Raw genomic sequence first — 15,687 nt, 5'->3', positions numbered from 1 at the left:
GACCTGCAAAAGAAATAAAAACAAACTATTGCTAGGGCGACATTGAATCTTACATTCAATGTCGCCCTAGCAACGGTATTAAATTACATGTATGTATATTTGCAGTTGGGAATTGTTTATATTTCATGTAGTATACATATATTATCTGTGGAATTGGCCACACCATTAACACACCCCCAACTACTTAACCAAACTGCTCGTGACTTCCTTTCATTCCTTTACAAACAAGATAGATCAAGAAAATGAACTGTAAACTCTTCTTGTTGGCAGCAGCTGGTCTCCTGTGCGTCTCTGTGGCTCAGTATTGTACTGAACCACCTTATAAAACCAGACCTAACTTCACGCCAGCATACTGGTAAGGAACATAATAGCGTATTGATCGTCAAACTATTCATTAATATGTAGCAATTATAGACTAAGTTTTAAAGATAGAGTAAAAGGTAAGTTTATGTGTATATAATGTATAATCTTATTCATTTATTTATTTCAAAGATTTATTAAGTCGGTTAACATTAGAAGAAAAGATATCTCAACTTGGTAACAGTGCATCTGCTATTGACAGACTCGGTATACCTGGATACCAATGGTAGGAGTAGGAGCTGTTGTTGTTTATTCTTGTTTATTGTTGTTTGTTGTTAGGTGGTCTGAAGGTCTTCATGGTGTGGCTGTTTCTCCTGGTCTTCACTTAGGAGGGAACGTGAGTTTAAATAAAATAAATATTATCATAACCTCCTCTTTCTCCCTCAGTTAACCTGTACGACCTCATTTCCTCAAATAATCACAACTGCTTCATCATTCAACAAGTATCTATTCATTATTATTATTATTATTATTATTATTATTATTATTATCATCATTTAGATCGTTGTTTTATGAAATCGGAGAAGCTGTTTCAACAGAAGCCAGAGGTTTTGCTGATAATGGTCAGGGTGGACTGACCTATTTCACACCAAACATCAATATAGTCAGGTAATTAACTAGTAGTTATTAATCAATAGTTAATAATAGTTATTAATGAGTGGTTATTAATGGTTATTGATATTAGGGATCCTCGTTGGGGTAGAGGACAAGAGACAGCAGGAGAAGGTAGTTATTGATGTATTATTTAACTATTATTAATAGTTAATTAACAGATCCTTATCTGACGTCTCAATATGCAGTCAACCTGGTCAGAGGAGCACAAGGGAATGACTCAGAGTTAGTTTGTTGTTTGTTTGTTGTTGTTTATTGTTGTTCTTTTGTTAGGTATAAGAAAATAATTGCAACTTGTAAACATTTCGCAGCATACGGTTAGTCTTTATTATTGTTATTATTATTATTGTTGTTGTTGTTGTTGTTGTTATCATTTAACTTATCGTAGATCTTGAGTCTTACATTAATGGTGATGTTCGGGACTCATTTAATGCTGAAGTAACCAAACAGGATCTTGAAGAGGTGAAGGGAGAGAGAGAGAGAGTCTTTATTTATTTATTTATTTATTCCCTTTTTTCCTTCCCCTCATTCTCTATTTTTCAGACCTACTTTCCAGCGTTCAGGTCCTGCGTCACTGCTGGAGGGGTTGGTAGCATCATGTGTAGTTATAATTCAGTCAATGGCGTACCCTCTTGTGTGGATGGTGTCTTTAATAACAAGATTGCAAGGAACAAATGGAAATTTGATGGATATTTAGTAATACGTTAATTAATTAGTTATAATATTAATTAATAATTAATTAATAGGTTAGTGATTGTGGAGCTATTGATGACGTCATGAACAAACACCAGTAATTAACTTAATTAATTAATTAATTAATTTATTTATTTATTTATTATTATTATTAGTTATACCAGTACTCCGACCGATACAGTGGCCGCTGGTCTAAAAGGAGGCACTGACCTCAACTGTGGCTCCTTCTATCAGACACACGCCATGGTTAGTCGGTCGCTATAGTAACTCATTGCTATGGTAACTCGTTTATAGGATGCATTTTTAAATGGTAGCATTACTGAAGTTGACATTGATAGAGCAGTGGGGAGGCTGTTTACAGCAAGGTACATTAATATTCATATTATTTATATATTAATTATTGTTATTATTATTAATTATTAATAGGATGAGGTTAGGGTTATTCGATCTTCCTAAATATCAGCCATATTCATACTTCAATACTGATGTAGTCAACACAAAACAGCACCAGGTAATGATAATAATAATGTCCTTTGTCTTATCTTTTGTCTTTTTATGTTTGGTTTCTCTTATTTCTTGTTTTGTCCTTAGTGTATTGTATTGTGTATGCCTTGTGTTGTATAATAATAATAATAATAATAATAATAATGATAATAATAATGATGATAATAATAATAATAATGATAATAATAATAATAATGATAATAATAACTATTACCCTTCCTGCCTCTCTCACAGGACCTTGCTTTACAAGCTGCAAGGGAAAGCATTGTTCTATTACAGAATAATGGTAACCATGGTAATGTGTATGAGTGTTTAATTTTGATTGGTTGATTAGGTAAACTGCCGTTAAGTTATGAAGACCATCATAAGATAGCAGTGGTTGGTCCTAATATACTGGCTAATGTGACAATGCAAGGAATATCTCAAGTAAATATTTATTCTAAACGATAGACCATAATTATATATAGAAGTAACTTGTGGTAATAACTTTAGATCCTTATTTCATTCATTGCTGACATTTAATGAATTTATATTCCCAAAGGTTATAGCTCCATATCTCATATCACCAGTGGATGGTTTTAAGAGTAAAGGACTACACGTTACTTACTCTCTCGGCTGTGATGTGAAATGCATTGTTACTGACGGGTTTCACGATGCTTTTAAACTTGTTAAAGATGCCAAAGCTGTAGTTGCTGTGATGGGTCTAGACCAAGGAATTGAGAGGTTATTTATTAATTAATTAATTTGTTTATTTGTTTGTTGTCTTGTTTTTTTTCCAGGGAGACTGTTGACAGAGAGGATATATTCCTCCCTGGGCTGCAGGATAAGTTCCTGTTAGGATTGAGGGACACGTTGACTAACCTTCAATCGCCAGTTCCACTGATAGTCGTGATAATGTCCGGATCATCCGTAGACCTCAGCGAATCTAAGGTAAGTAAGGATTACCCCAAATTTTTATTACATTTTCTGATACATATTGATGTCCTTATGCTGTGTAAAAAGTTTGAGATGATTCCGACTTCAATCTTTCAAGTTACAGCCATTTTAAGAAAACGTCAAAAATCTGAAAAATACCCAAGGCTATAGTCCATGGTTTTTTCCAAAAAATGGCTCCGAAATCAACCCAAATTTTATTACATTTTCTGATACATATTGATGCCCTTATGCTGTGTAGAAAGTTTGAGATGATTCCGACTTCAATTTTTCAAGTTACAGCCATTTTAAGAAAACGTCAAAAATCTAAAAAATACCCAAGGCTATACCCAAGGCTATAGCCTTGGGTATTTTTCAGATTTTTGGCGTAGCAAGTTTGAGTTGATTCCGACTTTAATTTTTTAAGTTAGGGCCATTTTTAAAAATTATGAAAAATAGCCTATCAAATATCAATGAGTATTAAAATATGTTAATTCATTTATTTTTATTATATTTTTTATTTTTAGAGTTTAGCTGATGCTATACTGTGGGTTGGGTATCCTGGTCAATCCGGAGGTCAAGCTATTGCTGAAGTAATATACGGAGAAGTGAATCCATCAGGACGACTGCCTCTTACATTTGTAAGAGAAGAATCCCCTTACAATAATTATTTATATAATTTCTTTTTGTCTCTCTTTTGGCCCCTCCCACAGTATCCTGGTGAATACATTGATTTAGTTGCCTATAGGCACATGTCAATGAGGGAACCGCCTGGTCGTACGTACAGGTTCTATACTGAGAACCCTGTGTTTCCCTTCGGACATGGTCTCAGCTATACCACTTTTGAATTGAGCTGGTACATAATTATGATAATTATTTATTAGTTTTTTGATTAATTGTAGGACTAATAAAATGAATAATGTTACAGAAATCGTAATCAGTGATTCTGTTGATATTAACATTGATTTTGATATCACTGTCGTTAACACTGGTTACTTGTCTGGGGCTGTATCTGTACTTGGATATGTATCATCTAATGTAAGATAACACTGATATATTAACACTGATATATTAACACTGATATATTAACACTGATATTAACACTGATATATTAACACTGATATATTAACACTGATATATTAGCACTGATATTTCTTTTATAGATTCCTGATGCTCCTTTAAGAGAATTATTTGATTTTGATAAAGTATTTATTGATAAATATGAGTCAAAAAAGATTTCTCTTTTCGCTACAAATGATGCTTTTACCACCGTTGATGAAAAGGTGACTTTATCATGTACATGTACATGTGTATAGTAAGTAATTAAATATAATAATTCATTTTAGGGTCGAAGGAATATTTTACCTGGTGAATACGACATAGCAATTGAAAATCTCTCTCACAAAATAATAATAAAAAATAATTAAAAACGTTGTGACGTATCTAATTTTTTCTATTTTTTAATGAAGTTGTTTTTTATTATTTAATGTGTTTTTTTATCATTGGTTCAATGCTGCCATTTTGTTTAGTTTGAGTATGCGCACTAGACTTTGCTGCCAAACGGCGCGTGAGTGGGCGTTACTTCAAGCCACACCCAAAATGAGGTAAATAATGAACTTTGGTTAAAAATCACTCTATTTTCTTACAGATATTTGTCTAAACTATTCTCCACTTCTCTCTCCTTATTATATAAAAGTATATCCACTCTTTCCTCTCGTTCCCTCATTGAGTTGCAAGGGCCTGACAGTCGGTCCTTCATTAATGGACTCACAACTTGTAATGCCTTACAGTCACTGGAGGGGAGGGCCCAGTATAGTGGACTACTCAATAGCAATGGACGCATACTTTATGACGTCATTATTTATCACATGTCACATGACAGGCTGTGGGTGGAGTCAGATACGAGAGCTGTCGATGATGTCATTAAACATTTTACTAAATATAGATTAAGGTCAAAGGTAAATGGGTGTGGCTATTGATTATACTAATGAATAATTAATTAGGTTGATTTTACGAAATTGAGAGACGTTAGTGTCTGCTTTAAATCACCAAACGAAAATAATAATAATAATAATAATGTATTAATCAGCGTAGCTGATCCAAGAACAAGGTAATAATAATTAATTAATTATATGCTCCACCCACTTTATTCTAGTGCTCTATTTGATCGTGTATTAATAAATAATAATAATAATAATGATAATAATGGGGAGGAGGTGTATCTGTTGCATAGACTGCAGTGTGGAGTACCTGAAGGAATTGATGAATTTTTAATTAACAAAACACTACCATTGGAAATGAACATGGACTATATGAATGGAGGTAATTATTTATTCATTAATTATCAATTATTATTATTATTATTATTATTATTATTATTATTATTATTATTATTATTATTATTAGTCAGCTTTGATAAAGGTTGCTACTTGGGACAAGAGTTAACTTCTCGTACTCATTTCAGAGGAATTGTCAGAAAGAGAATATTACCAGTAACAATGGATGAGGAAGTTGAACAGTAATATATAAAGATAAGACACTTTTATGAATGTTTATGCTTCTTATGATAGTGGCCTGTTGTCATGGGGCAATGAAATCACTAATTCTGATGGAAAGAAAATTGGAAAAATAATAAAATGGAAGAAAAAATACGCAATTGCTTTGCTGCAATTACCATTATTGTATGTAATAATGATAATAATAATTAGTATTATTATTATTTATTTATTTATTTGTAGAGTTGAAGGTAAGAAGATAGTGATAAAGACAAATGAAGAAGGTCGTGTTGTTGAAGGGGACTGGAGAAGACCGGAATGGTGGCCGTCAGAAGAATGAACATTTTTGCATTATTTTATACATTTCCTGTTGATTATGTTTAGTGTTAAAATAAAACAACACCTTTACAGTTCCTCCTTGCCCTCCCTCTCTCTCCACAGCTAGCCAGCATTATGATGATATCTGCAGGAAGCCTTAGGTTGCCAAAGATACTCCATCCAGTCTACAAGCACTCAGCACAGTGCAGCAATACTGAAGAGCTGGAGCTTAGGGGAAGTACACTGGTAGCTCCAAGGACATCTCAGTCAGTAGCTGAACAAGTAAAACCAGGCAATATCACGAGGCCACACTCAATACTAGGTAAGAGGGACATAGTGTGATTGATGCTGCATATGAAACCATACTTGTGCAGTATCAAGACCTACTACAGTGCCTAGGATCCAGAAACACAGGCCACCTTCATCTACACTCAATCCTAACCAAGTATGCATCCATTAATAAGTTGCATTCATAAGTCACCATTATACATTACAGCTAATGGATGTAGTGTCAGATAAACTGAAAGGGAATGGATTCTTTATAATGAGGAACACTTTCAATGCATTTGATCCAGACAATAAAGGAACTGTAACAAGAGAAGCACTGTACAGGATACTATGCAATCTATTGGGAGGAATATCCCAATACCAATACCAAAGATTATTGGAAAAGTATGCAAAGAATTCTTAACTTTGATCAATAATACCTATAATCAGAACAGAAATATAGAGATAGTTATAATAATAATTATCTTATCACTAGGATAAGGCTTGCTGACAAAAAGGTGATATCTTTTAATGAGTTCTACAGCAGATTCCGTGTGATTCCATCAAGAGAGCCTCACTGGCTGGACAGAGTAACACACCATGGGCCGAGATACATATCAGCAGAATATGTACACTCAATGCTTGTTGCAAGAGCTAAACAATGGTACACTGTAATGATTATTATATTTTAGTTTTGTCTTTAGTGTCCATAATTTATCTGATTTCTTGCCAAAATGGAAAGGGCTGCAAGGGCAGTTAGACGTAGCAGATTTTAGGAATATTCTAAATTCATTGTCACTGGGACTGAACAATGAACAGTACAAGAAACTGTGGAGCAAGTAATGTTAATAAAAATACACGAAATAGTTAAAATGAGTCAATAATAAAGATATGATCCTGGAGCTAAAGGATATGTCAGTGGAGAAGAACTGCTGTCAAAGTTAGGAGTTAAGACTCTAGAGCAAGCAACAAATAAAGGTAAATAAATAATAAATAAATAAATGAAATAATAGTAAGAATGATGATAGGTGTAGTAATGAGAGGTAAAGGTATCAACAGTAAAGAAGATGGAGCTGGTAAGACTAATGGTGACTCACCAGTTCCTTCAGTGACACTAGAGACCACGCTAAGTGATAAAATTAATTCACTTCACAACGAATTCATTAAAAAAGATACTACCAGCTCTGGAAAGGTCTAGCAATTAGAACATTAATTTATTTGTCTGTTACTAAAAATAGGTCAATGGTGATGCTGTTCATGGGTGTCTACAGCACATTGGGATATTAATAACTCGAGATCAGTGTTACCACATGTTGAATAGACTGGGGTATAATCCAGAGAGACCAATTAATTATAATTCATTAATTAAAACCCTATCCACTCATTCCATTATTGGCCTCACTCATGCTGTACTTACAGACACAACACAAAGGCAAGTACAAATGAAAAATTTACTTTATATTTTCTGACACTTATAACTCATAAAAATTAACTCAACATGTATCTGGAAAATATTAAAAATTATGGATCTCATTCAAAGCTGACTTTGGAAAAACCATGGGCTATTATAGTCCATGTCTTTTAAGCATTTTCTTAAAATGGCCGTAACTAGAAAATTGAAGTTGGAATCACTTCAAACTTTCTACACAGCATAAGGGCATCAATATGTATCAGAAAATGTAATAAAAATTTGGGTTGATTTCGGAGCCATTTTTTGAAAAAAACCATGGGTTATAATAGCCTTGGGTATTTTTCAGATTTTTGACATTTTTAAAAAATGGCCGTAACTTGAAAAATTGAAGTCGGAACCAGCTCAAACTTTCTACACAGCATAAGAGCATCAATATGTATCAGAAAACGTAATAAAAATTTGGGGTGATTTCGGAGCCATTTTTTGAAAAAAACCATGGGCTATAGCCTTGGATATTTTTCAGATTTTTGACATTTTTTTAAATGGCCGTAACTTGAAAAATTGAAGTCGGAATCACCTCAAACTTTCTACACAGCATAAGGGCATCAATATGTATCAGAAAATGTAATAAAAATTTGGGGTGATTTCGGAGCCATTTTTTGGAAAAAACCATGGACTATAGTCTTGGGTATTTTTCAGATTTTTGACGTTTTTTAAAAATGGCCGTAACTTGAAAAATTGAAGTCGGAATCACCTCAAACTTTCTACACAGCATAAGTACATCAATATGTATTGAAAAATGCAATAAAAATTTGGGGTGATTTCGGAGCCATTTTTTGAAAAAAACCATCGGCTAGAAGTCTGCTACTTTTAAAAATGGCTATTTCCTCTTTCTATTAGGTTCAGAGCCAGCAGTCCCAGACACGCTTGTGTGTCCACACCTGATGCTGAAGCTACTTTAGTCTGCAAACTACACAATGACTTACTGAAACTTGTATCAAAACTAAAGTACACTATAATAATGACACAATGATATACTTATCATCACATGCAGGGCACATGATCCTAAAGGAACAGGACTGATATCAAAAGATATCTTCATCAATATTGTTAAAGGTTTCTTGCCAGAGGACTCGTTGGGATCCCTGGAGTCTCTCATTGTCAATAAGCTTTTAGCCGATGATGAAGTGGAGCAGGAGAGGGAGGGAGGAGAGCAGCTGGTGATGTATACTAAATTCATGTCACTTTTTGATAAAATGACAAAACCAGCTGTGAAGCAGCTGCAATTAAAAGAGGAGGGCAGTCTGGCAGCTGGAGAGGAAAGAGGAGAGTCCAGCAATAAAACCGATACCAACATTAAAGAAGTTAATATCAATCACCTTAAGCATCATTTTACATACAACATTCATATACTGTATAATAGGTACGAGACAAGCTAATCAAATACTGTCGTACAGCACCTGGTACTGTAATGAACGCTTATGAAATACTGGATCCTAAAAACACTAACAGGATATCACAAGAATTATTCCAACAGATAATGTTCAGGTAAACAACAACATAAACAACAACTAATCAATTGATAAACACGTAGTGATTCCAAATACTGTGTGTTATGATAATGATCAATAGGTTAGGGCTAAGTGCTGATGGAGATGTTACTAACGCTCTCTGGAGTGAAGTGTTGAAAAATAAAGATGGAACGATCCACCCACACGAACTGATAAGACACTTTGATAAGAGACAGAATAAGCAAACTGGTACAGACCCTATTAATTAATATTAATTAATTATAATTATTAGATGTCACTCCAGTTTGGCTCAGAGGTGATGACAGTCACTACGTTCGATCAAAGTATTTGGACAGAGACATAGACATTGTCATGAAGAGTTTAAACACTATGGTAACCAACAACTATAATAACAATTCTGATCAAAATTGGACTTTTTACAAATTTTTAAAATGCTCCAAAATTGGGCCAAAGCATGGTCTTGGGCCCAATTTTGCCAAAAATTAAAAGGAGAGAAAATCTCCATTTTATATACTAATATTAATCTTTTTCTCTAGTTGTCATTGTATCAAAAACCAATCAGATCATATTTCATATGCAACGACCCAAGTGGGACTGGTCTGGTAACTAGTGAGATATTCCAACAGCTGGTACTTTCGCTCTGCCCCCAACTGAGCCAAGAAGAACTGCTGCACATCACTAAGAAATTTCAAGACTCGGCAAACATGATTAATTACACGGCTTTATTAAAGGGGCTCCCCTCTATACAACCGGTTTATAAAACTGGTAATGATCTTGCTACACTCCTGTCTCATTCGCCAGCTCCAACCGTCAACCTACCCTTCTTGTCACTCCCAATAACCTCGCCACCACAACACGGACTGCCAGGAGTGAAAGTGAAGCTACAAAGAAAAGTAAGTATAAGTTCACTTTACTCTAATTCATTAAACATCTAGTTATTGGAGAAATGGTCGGAATTCAAGCGTAACTTAGTCAAAATGGACCCTCTTGGCACAGGGCATGTAAACGTGAAAGAATTCCGCCAAATTCTGAGCAATTTCAACATCAGTCTCTCCCGGGAAGACATGTACTACATACTACAGGAACTGGACCCACTGCTGACTGGGAAGATTAACTATGCCATGTTCTTACAACTGTTGCTAGGGAGACAGTGAAAATGATGATGTAATGATGATGACACAAAATTGAACAAACACATTATGGTGTACATGTAACAAAAATAGAACACACAAATTTCAATAATCCCTTGATTAGAATAATAATAATAATAATAATAATAAGTGAATTGGTTATTGATTATGCGTAATGGGTGTGGTCTATCAAGTTTCGTTTATAGTTTTCGATATTTTGCTAGGGGTGTGGCTGTCACTGTCGTCATGGCTACCAGGTCTCTTTAAACTAACACACTTACTGAGCTCTTCAGTTTGTTCTTCTTTCTTTCCTTTTCCTTTCTCTCCTTCTCCTTTCTTTCCTTCTTGCTCTTCATTATTTAAAGATGGCGGTGAGCTATTCCTCCATATTGCTCCATCAAATAAATGAATTCTTGGCTGTGGAGATTTTATTTCCGTAGTTTCTAATTAAAGAGCATCTTACGACTACACCCACATTATTTCTTACCAATAGACTCTGTCACTCCTATTGACTCCGCCCAGTCTGACCCCAACCGCCTACACAACTCCGTTACTATGGTATTACTGTATCCTAGCAACCGTACGTCAAACCCCTGTATGTATTGCAATGGCTCGCGGTTGATAAGGACCCGTGGGACATCAGGGGGCAGTAATTCTGGTGGGTGTGGTCAATAATAATGAATATTAATAAGTACTACCTGGTATTAAAGAGACTGGACGGACTTTAAGAGAAGAACCAATGACAATAAGAAGATCAACCTAAACAACAAATAGAACAACAACAAACAATGCAATAAACAACAAGTAGAACAACAACAAACAATGCAATAAACAACAAGTAGAACAACAACAAACAGTGCAATAAACAACAAGTAGAACAACAACAAACAATGTAATAAACAACAAGTAGAACAACAACAAACAATGTAATAAACAACAAGTAGAACAACAACAAACAGTGCAATAAACAACAAGTAGAACAACAACAAACAATGTAATAAACAACAAGTAGAACAACAACAAACAATGTAATAAACAACAAGTAGAACAACAACAAACAGTGCAATAAACAACAAGTAGAACAACAACAAACAATGTAATAAACAACAAGTAGAACAACAACAAACAATGTAATAAACAACAAGTAGAACAACAACAAACAGTGCAATAAACAACAAGTAGAACAACAACAAACAATGCAATAAACAACAAGTAGAACAACAACAAACAATGTAATAAACAACAAGTAGAACAACAACAAACAATGTAATAAACAACAAGTAGAACAACAACAAACAGTGCAATAAACAACAAGTAGAACAACAACAAACAATGTAATAAACAACAAGTAGAACAACAACAAACAATGTAATAAACAACAAGTAGAACAACAACAAACAATGCAATAAACAACAAGTAGAACAACAACAAACAATGTAATAAACAACAAGTAGAACAACAACAAACAGTGCAATAAACAACAAGTAGAACAACAACAAACAGAGCAATAAACAACAAGTAGAACAACAACAAACAGAGCAATAAACAACAAGTAGAACAACAACAAACAGAGCAATAAACAACAAGTAGAACAACAATCATAGCAACAATATACCTCTGTCTTGTCTTGTTGCAGCTGATCATGAAAAGACTCGGGTAGTCCTTCACCAAAGAAGACAATATCTGGTTTCATTATCCCAACTCCATCTTCTTCCTCCTCTTCTCCCTCCGTCTCTTTAGCATTAGCAGGACACACTGGACAATATGGAATCATCTAAAGAGATACAAGCAATGCAGCACTCTCATGGTATATCTTCCATCAAATTACTTCATTCATAATCTCCTCCTTTATTTGTCCGATTTCAATTTTATGCTTACATTTAGTGCAGGAAGCAGTAGAGAACGACCCTACAAACCCACAAGTCATTATACACTCCCCACCCTCCTGTTTCGTTACCATGGCAATATATGACCCTCTTAATCTCAGCACTCTCCTCTAGGGTGTCAATGTTTTGGGTGTAGTTTCTGAGTAGCTTCCCTCGTTCCTCCAAGAGTTTGACGAACCTGTGAGAAGGGGAAGGCTTGTACGTCCCTGGGTATATCTCCTAATGAAGAGATGAAGTAATCAAATGCCGCACAGCTGGAATCTTTTCAAGGATTACACTTCTCTGGATCAACCAAAACTTATCATTTTCATTTCACAAATCTTAAAATTGTGGATGCATAAAGGTTAATCTCTTTGTAAGTCCCCATATTTATATATAAGGTAAACTCACCTTTGCAAAAGAGAAGAAAGGTCTTGGGTCAACTTTAAAGAACTGAATATCAAACATGGCCTGAGGGTCGGGGAGCTCAGGGTATTTGACTGCCAGCTGTGAGTAGAGTCCCTCGGGGGACCTAAAGTCCGGGATACCACAAGAAACTGATATCTAACAATGATTATAAGTACGAGTAACCATGGTAACTGGACTTACCCCTGCTCCTGAGAGGACTATTATATTTTTACTTTTTTGAATTAACGAGACGACATCATCAATTTTCGTCACATGATCTAGGAGCTCTCGTGCTGGTGGACGGAGCATTAGCTCAATGACTGCCTCCCACAATGTGACATCATCAGTACCCTGAGGCTATTAATTAATAATTATTAATACTAAGTAGTTATTAATTTATTTATTTACAATTTGAAACGAGGAGCCCATTAATTCCCTGAGCACAGTCTCTGGTCTGATCCCTAGTTCTATGTTGTGTCTAATCCAATCCAGTGGTCCTAGAGGTGATCCTTCACCAGATACTAAAACTACCAATAACTATTATACATTACGTATCTGAGCCTTACACTCGCTACTGGATGAGTCATCAGCTTCATTTCTTGCTGTATCTTCTGCTATTTCTCTTCCTTCTCTCTCTCCTTCGTCTTTTTTTGTCTCCAAAGATACTACATTCTCAGCCGCCATTTTGAAACAGTGAGTAATTAATTGATAGTTATTAAGTATTTATTATTAAAATCAAATAACTTTTAATAACTAGTTCTAGTAGTCATGTAACTCATGTTTACAGTATTACAATAATTATAAATTATAGTGTTTCTTTCTGTTGCTGTTTTATGTTTACTGGTGTAGGTATGTATTGTTTATTAAGCATCTTCATAGTCCTCTTTCCTGCGAAAGCAAGGCCAGAACATGAGTGATGTCCACTAGAAAAGAATAAACAATCAATAGTTTGTCATACAGCTCCTTAAATGCACTACAAAGCCCTTACATAAAGCAACAAGGCAATGCCAGCACCAACAAACATCACAATAATCTCATATTCGTCTTTGTGCAGAGTCTCCTCCTGGTCTGCCTCCCACCTGATCCTGATAAAGTAGCCATAAGTAAACATGATGGCTCCTCCAGATGCAAAAAAGAAGGACTGGAAGAACATTATCTATCATTAAATTGTTAAGGAACTACCTTGAGTTACCATAACAACCTTTGATCAACGGATACCATAGCAATGCTGTCTATCATGCAATACATGAAGTACATGAGAGGGGAAGTGTTTTTAAACTTTATACTATTCAACAATCATATTTACACCGTGACATGTTTACTACTGGCAAGAAATATACTTAACAAGTGACGTGAGGATACAAGGAATATAGTGAGTGGATTGCCACAGAATAAGTGAGTGATGGTAACAGCATAAAGAAGGAGTGAGGCCACTCCAAAGCACCACTCAGGAAAGTATTCTATCCCAGTAGCTGGAGAATCGGTGGTATCCTGCAACCTGTAGGGATGAACATGGTATTAATTTGATATAGTACGGGGGGGGGATTAATACAATTGTTATGGTAATGAGTCTTTATATGGTGTTTCAATGTTTCCATACACAATGATATGTTTATACAATTCATTTTTATCATGCATATCAGGTTACTAATGCAACAGTAACCGATCTCCATATACAGCAATTTAGTCAAGTGTGCTAAAGAGCTAACAGTAAAGTGAAGGACGGGACGACCATGCTGGGATCATGTGATTGCATATTTCAAGGCTTACCTAAAGTTTAAGATACCGAAACCAACAGCAAAAGTGACCCATCCTATAGCTGATAGGAGTACAAATGGCAGGGCCAACTGCAGAGACAAGAAGTGACCTTAGAATGGCAGCAGTACAGATCTTACCTTCCTTGCAAGGCCGTCCAACATGATTGTAAGAGGCAATAAAAGAGACGAGTGGAGACTGAAGCTTGCTTTATAGAGAGAGAGAAATCCTCTAGCTAACTTTCAAGCGATGCTGCCCGTGTATGTGTGGGTGTAACTGCAATGTGTGGTCTGAAACAAGCCAACAGACTATGAATATTAACTAATTTATTGACTTGTTACTAAAAATAGAACTAATGTTTGCATTACATGATAACTAAACTACTATTTTCTGTATGACTGAGACTCTGTATGCATAATGTCAGAGGACAGGTAGTACATGATTACAACATATAGAGACAGAGACACAAATAATTGTTCCTTTTTAATAATCGTAGTATCCTTTAGCTTTCTTTTTAGCAAAACAAGGCCAGAACATCATAGAAAACCACTGCAAATGAGAAATAACAGAATTCACATGCACACACACACAATAATATGAGAACTGACATAAAATAGAACGGCAATTGCAGCTCCGATAAACTCTGTCATTATCCAGTAATTATCAGATCCAACTCCTTGATGAGTTTCATCTTCTATCGACTTTGCAAGCTCCATCCCATTAACATAGAGGACACCACCAGCTGGTATCAAATATACCGCAGTAAAGAATATTGTCTAAAAGAGGGATTATTTCCAGGTCTTTTTTAAAATTTACATCATGCACTGGTAGCTATATATGCACTGATGATGTGTCACTCTCATACCCATATTAATTTTTTCACATAAACAGCGATAAGCTGTCAAATATTCATTCTCTATGTGCATTTTGAAAGCTTGAAAAGATGAATGAAATCATTTTGTTTGCAAACACTCCAACTATTCATGGTGTACAACTCACCAGATAATGTGTGAATGTCACATTGAAGTAGAGATGAAAGAAATAAGCAATGTACAGGAATGGAGCAGACACTGCGAAACACCAATAGGGAAAGTGATCTTCATTCACTGGATTTGATATGGAGCTCCCTTCTTTCCCATATCTATTTTTAAAATTATAATAAACTGATTTTGCTGCAGATCTAGTTTTGCATACTCATGGAATCTCAGGCCAAATCCGACCACAAAAGCAGCCCAGCCAATTATAGAGAATATAGCAATAAGTAAAGAGATCTATAAAAATTAAAATAAGTTAGAGCATCAATTTAAAAAATATTCTTTACTTTTCTAGCAAGACCATCCAGCACCATCTTTGCAGCAGCTTTCCCAGACTGAGCTTCTGCGCATGCGTGGAAAAACTAGCCACACCTTTAAAAGATTAAAAAGA

General features: G+C 35.1%; 4 protein-coding genes across 4 annotated transcripts; 3 read left to right on the top strand and 1 right to left on the bottom strand.

Moving 5' to 3' along the window:
* The first annotated feature begins 115 nt into the window (after positions 1–115).
* Positions 116–4,599, top strand: LOC100640202 (probable beta-D-xylosidase 2). Its single transcript, XM_003387090.2, has 24 exons — positions 116–355; positions 406–440; positions 493–586; positions 640–697; positions 748–803; positions 862–969; positions 1,046–1,086; positions 1,134–1,197; positions 1,246–1,289; positions 1,361–1,434; positions 1,516–1,668; positions 1,719–1,762; positions 1,821–1,911; positions 1,960–2,030; positions 2,092–2,176; positions 2,404–2,455; positions 2,504–2,595; positions 2,711–2,892; positions 2,949–3,099; positions 3,609–3,722; positions 3,795–3,937; positions 3,984–4,119; positions 4,245–4,364; positions 4,428–4,599. Exons 1-24 carry the CDS (start codon positions 243–245, stop codon positions 4,506–4,508), a joined length of 2,202 nt encoding a protein of 733 aa, XP_003387138.1. The 5' UTR covers positions 116–242; the 3' UTR covers positions 4,509–4,599.
* Positions 4,600–5,989, top strand: LOC100637040 (putative transferase CAF17 homolog, mitochondrial). Its single transcript, XM_011406048.2, has 7 exons — positions 4,600–4,685; positions 4,730–5,039; positions 5,085–5,191; positions 5,237–5,403; positions 5,488–5,599; positions 5,652–5,762; positions 5,820–5,989. Exons 1-7 carry the CDS (start codon positions 4,618–4,620, stop codon positions 5,914–5,916), a joined length of 972 nt encoding a protein of 323 aa, XP_011404350.2. The 5' UTR covers positions 4,600–4,617; the 3' UTR covers positions 5,917–5,989.
* On the top strand, positions 5,981–10,389 carry LOC100640076 (EF-hand calcium-binding domain-containing protein 6-like). The gene is made up of 15 exons (XM_019997436.1): positions 5,981–6,216; positions 6,269–6,339; positions 6,391–6,566; positions 6,658–6,825; positions 6,866–7,000; positions 7,051–7,139; positions 7,190–7,353; positions 7,400–7,593; positions 8,473–8,580; positions 8,627–8,936; positions 8,996–9,120; positions 9,205–9,332; positions 9,376–9,476; positions 9,641–9,997; positions 10,040–10,389. Exons 1-15 carry the CDS (start codon positions 6,030–6,032, stop codon positions 10,256–10,258), a joined length of 2,532 nt encoding a protein of 843 aa, XP_019852995.1. The 5' UTR covers positions 5,981–6,029; the 3' UTR covers positions 10,259–10,389.
* Positions 10,243–15,680, bottom strand: LOC100639948 (NAD-dependent protein deacetylase sirtuin-1-like). The gene is made up of 18 exons (XM_011406047.2): positions 15,584–15,680; positions 15,457–15,533; positions 15,262–15,403; positions 14,871–15,038; positions 14,403–14,811; positions 14,278–14,354; positions 13,870–14,005; positions 13,496–13,663; positions 13,074–13,430; positions 12,916–13,028; positions 12,709–12,864; positions 12,511–12,663; positions 12,192–12,339; positions 12,063–12,142; positions 11,850–12,008; positions 10,933–10,993; positions 10,722–10,889; positions 10,243–10,677 (listed from the first exon to the last, which is right to left on the bottom strand). Exons 9-18 carry the CDS (start codon positions 13,189–13,191, stop codon positions 10,424–10,426), a joined length of 1,410 nt encoding a protein of 469 aa, XP_011404349.2. The 5' UTR covers positions 13,192–13,430; positions 13,496–13,663; positions 13,870–14,005; positions 14,278–14,354; positions 14,403–14,811; positions 14,871–15,038; positions 15,262–15,403; positions 15,457–15,533; positions 15,584–15,680; the 3' UTR covers positions 10,243–10,423.
* Positions 15,681–15,687: the final 7 nt, after the last annotated feature.

Source organism: Amphimedon queenslandica, unplaced genomic scaffold, assembly GCF_000090795.2.
Source record: "Amphimedon queenslandica unplaced genomic scaffold, v1.1 AMPQUscaffold_13372, whole genome shotgun sequence".
Lineage (NCBI taxonomy): Eukaryota > Metazoa > Porifera > Demospongiae > Haplosclerida > Niphatidae > Amphimedon > Amphimedon queenslandica.
This window is presented reverse-complemented; position numbering and strand designations above follow the sequence as displayed.

What these genes read in the sequence shown, in the direction of transcription:
- LOC100640076 (XM_019997436.1), top strand. Translation starts at nt 6,030, where the DNA reads ATGATGATATCTGCAGGAAGCCTTAGGTTGCCAAAGATACTCCATCCA. An exon ending in CTACACTCAATCCTAACCAA is followed by an intron (nt 6,340 to 6,390) that starts GTATGCATCCAT and finishes TATACATTACAG; the next exon opens with CTAATGGATGTAGTGTCAGA. An exon ending in TACCAAAGATTATTGGAAAA is followed by an intron (nt 6,567 to 6,657) that starts GTATGCAAAGAA and finishes TCTTATCACTAG; the next exon opens with GATAAGGCTTGCTGACAAAA.
- LOC100639948 (XM_011406047.2), bottom strand. Translation starts at nt 13,191, where the DNA reads ATGGCGGCTGAGAATGTAGTATCTTTGGAGACAAAAAAAGACGAAGGA. An exon ending in AGGAGGAGATTATGAATGAA is followed by an intron (nt 12,009 to 12,062) that starts GTAATTTGATGG and finishes GTATCTCTTTAG; the next exon opens with ATGATTCCATATTGTCCAGT. An exon ending in TCCAGTCTCTTTAATACCAG is followed by an intron (nt 10,890 to 10,932) that starts GTAGTACTTATT and finishes CACACCCACCAG; the next exon opens with AATTACTGCCCCCTGATGTC.
- LOC100640202 (XM_003387090.2), top strand. Translation starts at nt 243, where the DNA reads ATGAACTGTAAACTCTTCTTGTTGGCAGCAGCTGGTCTCCTGTGCGTC. An exon ending in TAAACATTTCGCAGCATACG is followed by an intron (nt 1,290 to 1,360) that starts GTTAGTCTTTAT and finishes AACTTATCGTAG; the next exon opens with ATCTTGAGTCTTACATTAAT. An exon ending in TTGGATATGTATCATCTAAT is followed by an intron (nt 4,120 to 4,244) that starts GTAAGATAACAC and finishes TTTCTTTTATAG; the next exon opens with ATTCCTGATGCTCCTTTAAG.
- LOC100637040 (XM_011406048.2), top strand. Translation starts at nt 4,618, where the DNA reads ATGCGCACTAGACTTTGCTGCCAAACGGCGCGTGAGTGGGCGTTACTT. An exon ending in CAAGCCACACCCAAAATGAG is followed by an intron (nt 4,686 to 4,729) that starts GTAAATAATGAA and finishes ATTTTCTTACAG; the next exon opens with ATATTTGTCTAAACTATTCT. An exon ending in GTAGCTGATCCAAGAACAAG is followed by an intron (nt 5,192 to 5,236) that starts GTAATAATAATT and finishes ACTTTATTCTAG; the next exon opens with TGCTCTATTTGATCGTGTAT.